This window comes from Mus pahari, chromosome 10 (genome assembly GCF_900095145.1).
Source record: "Mus pahari chromosome 10, PAHARI_EIJ_v1.1, whole genome shotgun sequence".
NCBI classification, from domain to species: Eukaryota; Metazoa; Chordata; class Mammalia; order Rodentia; family Muridae; genus Mus; species Mus pahari.
The window spans coordinates 48,402,394-48,409,729 of record NC_034599.1 but is presented as its reverse complement, the minus strand read 5'-3'; the positions used below and the strand labels follow the sequence as shown (position 1 = coordinate 48,409,729).

The 7,336-nt window shown below is 43.3% G+C and overlaps 1 protein-coding gene across 1 annotated transcript in view; it reads right to left on the bottom strand.

The window, feature by feature from the left end:
* C10H11orf65 (chromosome 10 C11orf65 homolog) overlaps positions 1 to 7,336 on the bottom strand; it is a 36,730-nt gene that overhangs the window by 9,113 nt on the left and 20,281 nt on the right. The window contains exons 5-7 of the mRNA XM_021207970.1: positions 6,189 to 6,389; positions 4,571 to 4,701; positions 1,648 to 1,818 (exon numbers count right to left, since the gene is read on the bottom strand). Coding sequence (XP_021063629.1) covers positions 1,648 to 1,818; positions 4,571 to 4,701; positions 6,189 to 6,389 — 503 coding nt within the window. The remainder of the gene's footprint in view (positions 1 to 1,647; positions 1,819 to 4,570; positions 4,702 to 6,188; positions 6,390 to 7,336) is intronic.

Here is a 7,336-nt window from a genome sequence, read left to right as displayed (position 1 = left end):
CCCCCTTGATCACTAATTGAGAAAATGCCTTACAGCTGGATCTCATGGAGGCATTTCCCCAACTGAAGCTCCTTTCTCTGTGATAAATCCAGCTGTGTCAAGTTGACACAAAACTAGCCAGTACACCACCAAAACATAGAGAATATCTCATCATAGAAGCTGTAGTGTGTCACAGTGTATCCCACAGTATACTGCTCTGTCCACACATCTTCACTTGCAAATGTTCATTGCAATGAGACATTGGTCTGATTAGAGGCTTCTAGCTTCTGCCACACCATAGACACTAGATTGCCACCAAGACTCTTCCTTACCCTGTTGTTGCCCTGTGTCATGAGATCTTGCTGCTTTGGATCAGCAGGACTAGCCCTTTCATGTGCTCCTGCAGTTCACAGATATAGATTTTGGGGTGAGCTAACTCAAAGCCCTGGATCTGGGCCTGGGTGGTAGCTGAGCTGGTCAGCTGCTTGCTGGCTCTTCCTTATCTGCACCACAGGGTGAGGTCTCTGTCCCTGCTCCAGCTAGGCCATCTGCAGGAAGCAGGGCCAGCTCTCCCCATTCTCACACCAGTGCCTTCACTACCAGGACCAACTCTACTGTGTTGCCCAAGCAGTAACTCCCTCTGTTAGCATCTCCTGTTTCTTTACCATCTTTATAATTTTTCTTTTTGCCAATGTAATATCCACAATTCTTGTTGTAGCTAAATTCATGTTGAACGTTTTGAGATGTGTTTGCTCTGCAGTCCACTCATGTGGCACGTATGGTTTGGAGATGGTGAGTAGATTCAGAATTGTGCACTCCTCACCACAATCAACTTTCAAACATCATCACACAGAGGAGACCCCTCAACATCCCTTGTCTATGATCTTCTGAGATCCCAACTCCACAGCCTCAGGTAGCCACTAATACATGGTGTCTAACAGTTTTATTGACATTGTGGCCCACACCAGTATTTTGATGTTTTACTGATGAGTAACACTACATTATGTGGACATACTGCATTTAACTTGCCTAATCAACTGATGGACATGAGGGTTGCTTCTAATTTTTTCCTCATTATAAAAGGTTTCTGTCAACATTCAGGCTAGCTTTTGTGTGAACATATATTTTCATTTTTCTTTATACCCACTTTGGAGTGGAATTGCTGGATTATATAGCAAAGTTACCAGCCATTTTCCAAAGCGACTGAGCCACTGTCCACTCCTGCCAGTCAGGTGTGAAGGCTCCACTCTCAGCGCACTTGCCAACCCTTGTTACTAGCCATGTTGGTCATTTGAAGTGCCCCCCTCACCCCGTGCTTTTGACTGGCACTTACTTGATGAACAGCCTGATTTCCACTATAACCTTTCAATGACTGTTTATGTTACTGATACAGTTTTTTAATATCTAAAATGGCTAGGCCATATAAATTGAAACTATTCTTTATATAATTGATCTTAGGTCTTAGCCTTGTTTCTAAGTCCCAAAGTAAAACAAAGTAGAATTAGCTAGGCATAGCTGCTTTTCTCAAAACCAGTTTTTGTTTTCTGTTGAGACAAATAATACTATTTTTGAAGGCTATGTTCATAACCCCAAGGTTCAACCTATAAACAGAAAATTTTAGAAAGAAAACCACAGGGCTCTGCCCCCTAAGAATGGCTCTGCACTTACTCATCAAAGTTGAGTGTGTTTGTCCAGTTCAGCACTTCATCTACTTCCCACTCCATTACAGAATCCACTCCACCTTCTTCAATACTCTTGATTAGGCCTTTTGTTGCTTTGTGAATTAGACCTAAAGTCTCATTGTCTGTTGCCTTGGCCTCCAGGCTTCCCATGTAGTACCTAAATCAAGGGAAAGAAGCAGCACACATTTATTGCAATAAGTGATTAGCGGTAGACACAATTGATAAATGTTGTTTATATTATATATTTAAATTATAAATTATGTTTTTGTTCTATATACTTCTAAACTAAGACCAGAATGATAGGATATTCCTGGGATAATTTTTGTTTTGTTTGTTTGTTTGTATTGTTTGTTTGTTTTGTTTGTTTGTTTTTTGAGACAGGGTTTTTCTATATACCCCTGGCTGTCCTAGAACTCGCTCTGTAGACCAGACTGTCCTCGAACTCAAAACTCCGCTTGCCTCTGCCTCCCTAGTGCTGGGATTAAAGGCATGCGCCACCACTGCCTGGAATCCCTGGGGTAATTTAATCACTAACCAGAACAACTTCACTTAATTACCTGGCATAAATTTCAAATACAAAAAAAAAAAATCTACATCAAGTTATGAGTAGAAGAATCTCAGAGACTAAGCTAACTCTCATTTTATAGGTGAGGGAATGAATCCAGGAGGAGTCACGTGACCTCTCCAAGATCATGAGGCTAATGGCGGTAGGAAGGTCTGTTTATCCACATCTTTGTGTCAGATACACTGCACCATTTTCTTGTTTTTCTTTTAAAAGCCATTTGTGGTGGTTGTTTCTGTCTTTTTATATAAACAACTGAGACATGGAGAAGTTAAGGAATTGTTCAAGGTCATGAAAGTAGTAAAAATGAGGGAAGACAGCATTCCGATTCGATCCAGCACACCCCCTTCTGTCTGCCTGATACTATTTTAAGCACTACTTCTTCCAAGAACAAAGAGGGAGGCATGAGTAGTCACTACTAAAGACACAGAACACAGAAATTCACTGAGAAGATGAACGTCCCAGCAGCGCCAGACTGGGCCATCATTACTAGGCTAAGCTACGAGAAATGCCCAGAGAAGTCCTTCGTCTGCGGTGAGAGGATGTAAATGGTACTTTGCACCCTCAGTGCCTGAGGAAATAGTAACCCCACTACGCTCTGCATTCCTGGCACCTACAGCAGTCAGTGTGCTGGGAACCTAGCATACAAACATAGTCATTTGTGTGACTCCATGCCTCCACCCGCCATGCTATCCAGAGGAAAATGGACTCCTTCAACGCCACTGCTGGAGTTTATGTCTGTGGCCAAATGGGAACGAAGCCAGTGTCCTTTGCTAGGCCAGCATTCAAAGAGACAAGTTCAGGGAGATGGCTCTTTAACTCCATGAGCCAGTTTATGAAGTTAACGCAACTGAGCCACCAGGTGTAGACAGAGGAGTATGGAGAAAAAATAACAGGGAGCCTCCAAGGGAACAGAACTCTAAGCACGGACTTAAAACAATACTAATGAAATGCCTATTAGTGTTTTTAGCAAATCTAAGGAACTCGGGGAGATACAGGAGAATTACATACAGAAAATTCAATGAAACTGAGGAAATTTATAAGTGAAACTTTTAGCAGATATACATCACACACAAAAATAATCTCCCAAGAGGGGAGGGAATTCACTAATTCAAATTCAATAGGTCACTGACAGCTTCACCATCACATTAAACCAGAAGAAAAAAATATGAACATAAAGAAGCAGCTTTTATAGTATTTTAGATGGGAGGGGCGGGGGAAATGAAGAAAAACTCTGATAGACATGGCAGTGGTATAACATTTCGAACTGCTACAAGACAACAGAAAGTGGAAAGACACAGAGCCTTGTCAATCAAATGTCTCTAACCTGAGGAAAGATGTAGTTGTGCAGGTACCCAGGCCCAAGGGCTCTGATAGGATCGGGTACACAGAGAGCCGGGGGTGAGGGCTCACGCCTGTACGTCAAGCTTTTGAGAACTGCCAAGAGGTGAAGTATGAACAAAGTTCTGTAAGACAAAGACTGAGAAAGAGAGAGCAGAGGGAACTCCCACCTCAGCACTAGACCTGCCCTACAGGAGAAGCCCGGCAAAGCCCTGCGTCTCCTATGCTGCATCTCCTGTGAAAGATCGGAAACCAACCGCCAGGAGACCCGAAAGAAACAGAGCCCTCACCAGGCTTTGAAAGAGAAAGTGCAACTCTCTGATTACTGAACCGCCTCCCAGCCATCAAAATAAACAAAATAGGAAGAAACAATGGCCATGTAACAACTGGGAAGTAACAGAAGTCAGAAGAAAATTCTTACCCATAATAACCTTAAATGTAAGCAAACTGATTTCCCAATAAAAAATAGAGAGTGTCTTCTCTAAATACAATCCCTTAGTCACTGTCCTAATCACCTGTAATTGTGGAAAGCAGATTGGCCGAAGGATGTGTCTGTGGGGGGTGTCTTGACTGTTAATTGATGGAAGAAGACCCAGAGTGCCCGGTTCCACTCAGTTCTCTGGGCAGGCAGTCCTGAGCTAGGGATGAGCTAGCATGCAGCTTTCTTCCAAGGTTTCTACGCCGGGTGATGCTGGATTTCTGGCTATGACTTCCCTTAGTGATGGACTCTATATAACCTGTGAGGTAAAGTAAGTCCTTCCTCCTCTGAGTTGCTGTGGCCTGACCACCTTATCACAGCAGCAGAGAATAAACCATGCACTTTGTTTAAAAAAAAAAAAATCTGCTCACAGTGTATGTGTTTCTCAGTTATGTGGTCTGGACCACAGTGTATATGTGGGGTCTGGACCACCAACTGCTCTGTAAGTCTTACTCAATTCTGCTTGTTTTCCTCCCAAGTACCATATATTTAATTATTATACTTAATAAGATTGAGTCATGGACTTACATTTGCCTCATCCAATCAATTTTTTTAATTTTCCTTTTCCTCTCCAGATCTTGCTTCCTCTTCAGTTTAGAGAAATGAAATTCACTTTCCTTTGTGCTGTCCACCACTTCACTTTCAAATGGCATCCAAAACTATGGCAGAGCAAAAGTAAGCACATACAGAGTTAACACACTAATTGTGAAGGTAACTCTCTCTAGACAAGAACTTTGATGGGTTGATAGGTATGTGCACGAGAGGAAGGGGTAGAAGAGAAGACAAACCTTTTCAAGGTCATTCTAATTACGTTATGAGCATCACATTCCAGAATCACATGTTATAGCAACATTGACAAGCTCCTCGTGTTCCGAGGTATTCCCTCAGTTCATTGATGAATGAATGGACAGTAAACCTATTCTAAGCATGTCTGTCTCTCCTTGCCTAACATACCTCGTCCCTCCTAGTACTGCTGGCTTTTAAGAACTCCATTCCTCAAGGATTATAGCCACCTAGAACAGGAGAAGTGCCTGTACTATGTCCTCCTAGCTGACTGTTTTCTTCAGTTCTCACACCAGACGGTGGGTGTTTGCTGTGTTTCCTGGCACTCTGCCTGTTTAATCACTTACCACACTGCACTCAAGCATCCTGCCTACTTGACTATCTCTAGGTATAGGCTTCCTCTGTGAGGGAAGGAGCTGTGTGTGTGGATCAGAATTCTTACCACTGTTCTTGGCATCTGGACCTAGGCTAACACCTGACAGACATGCAACAAAGTACTAAGTGAGTGTATTCCCACCTTGGTCATTTTAAACACCGGAAACATTTAAGCATTTGGTATCTAAGTATACAGCGTTCTATAATCTGTGTGTTTAGTATATGGTTTGCAGAGAGTAAATAAACATGGCCTAGTTTCAAATCTGATTGTTTGGTTTCAAACCTGGGACAAGGTTGGACCAGGACAAGGGGCTGAGGTGCAAAGGTTACACACCAAAGCCAGCATCCCTCAGTCTCTCTCTCTCTCTCTCTCTCTCTCTCTCTCTCTCTCTCTCTCTCCCTTTCCCCCTCCCTCCCCCACCCTCTTTCCACATGGTATCTTTCTTGGCATTGGTCCTTGGGGCCAGTAAGCTGGCCCACCAGGAGCAGCTTCCCAACCATCCTGCCTTTAATATAATCTAATCTGGCTTAAAATGGCTCATCCACCTGTAGTTGAGAAATAACCTATCACTGATTAAAGATAAATGCAAGCAAGGCAGAAAGATGGCTCATTGTGTAAAAATACCACTGAAACCTGATGACAGGGGTGTGAGCTCAGGGACTCGTAGTGGAAGGAGAGAACCGACTCCTACAAGTGGTCCCCTGACCTCGGCATGAACACTGGAGCACATAATTGCCCATGGTTGCACACACATCATTTACACACACACACACACACACACACACACACACACACACACACACACACACAATTAATTTAAATAATTAGATAAATTGTTATCCTTACATGAACAAACTCAGAAAAGCTAAGTTAAGCCATTTTTTCCAATTAAATTATAATTATTATTTTTAAAATTCAAGATTAATTTTCAAACAAGATGAATTTCTAAATATATAAAATAAAGACGACTGCTTTCCATCTTCTTACTCTGTGGGAAACAGGCCTCCAGCCATTGTTCTCTACACGGCGATACCAGCCGCTGTTGTCCTCCACCTGGGGTGGGTCATCTTTGTTGTGGGATGTGTATCTTGCTGGAAGCTTTGTGTAATCTCTAGGGCTGTTAGCACACAGATCCTCAATATGTCTGTGAGTAAAAATTTTATAGTATATCTCAGGTGGAAATCTAACCTGTAGATGAGAAAGTTCAAAGCATCATTGTAATGCAATAACAGAAATGGGTTACATTTTAAAAAATCTTTTAAGCTTCATGTAAGTGTGCTTTCAAAGTACCAAATGAGGACTCCAGCCAAGGAAGCAGACTGCTAACTATAGCTCTATTCCCTCTGCTCACCCTAACTGCCGCAGGCCACCTGCTGAGGCCTCCCTTCTCCCACTGCCTCCCTCTCCAGTGGATCATACAGATCTTCCTCTCCTAATGAAGAGGTCAGCTAACTAAAGACTGTTGGAAAATTCCACTGGGTCCCAGAACATGAAGACCCCTCCACTCCCAGAAGAAAGGCTGGCGGAGCACATAGGCTGGAAGGGAGAGGCTGATTACATTCCTCAGAAAACCAAGGGGCTGCTAGCAGATATGGAAGCACCTTGCTACCCCATTCCCTAAGGACCAGTAAGTTAAAAGTCACACTATTCTTCCAATCACATTGTGCCTAGTGGCTGTTGCTCTATTCTACCCCTGAAAACTGTATAAAAACTGACTGAACAGACTGCCTGAGGTCACCACCTCTCCTTTGGGGGCAGAATGACACCCCCCCCAGTGCACTGGAATAATAAATTCCTCTTGCTTTTGCATCGATCCCTGGCTCCACATGGTTCACTCAGAGGGTCCCCCGTAGCTAAGGCTCATCAGAGTCTTACACTAATTTCCCTCCCCCAAATTATTGCTTTATTCCAGCCCCCAACTCCAGTAGGTACTCCCAGGGAACTCACAGGCTTCTCAGGCCAGGGAGCAGTGGGCTGACTGCATTATCTTTGCCTATCCTTCCTCTCCACCAAATCCAATTCCCTAGTCTCGTTCCTAGCTCTGTAATAGATCACCTGGTGCATCCTCCCCTTTTCGACCCTCCCCCCAGATCATCTTATGTGGATCACATAGGTCTTCATCTCTCTCTCTCTCT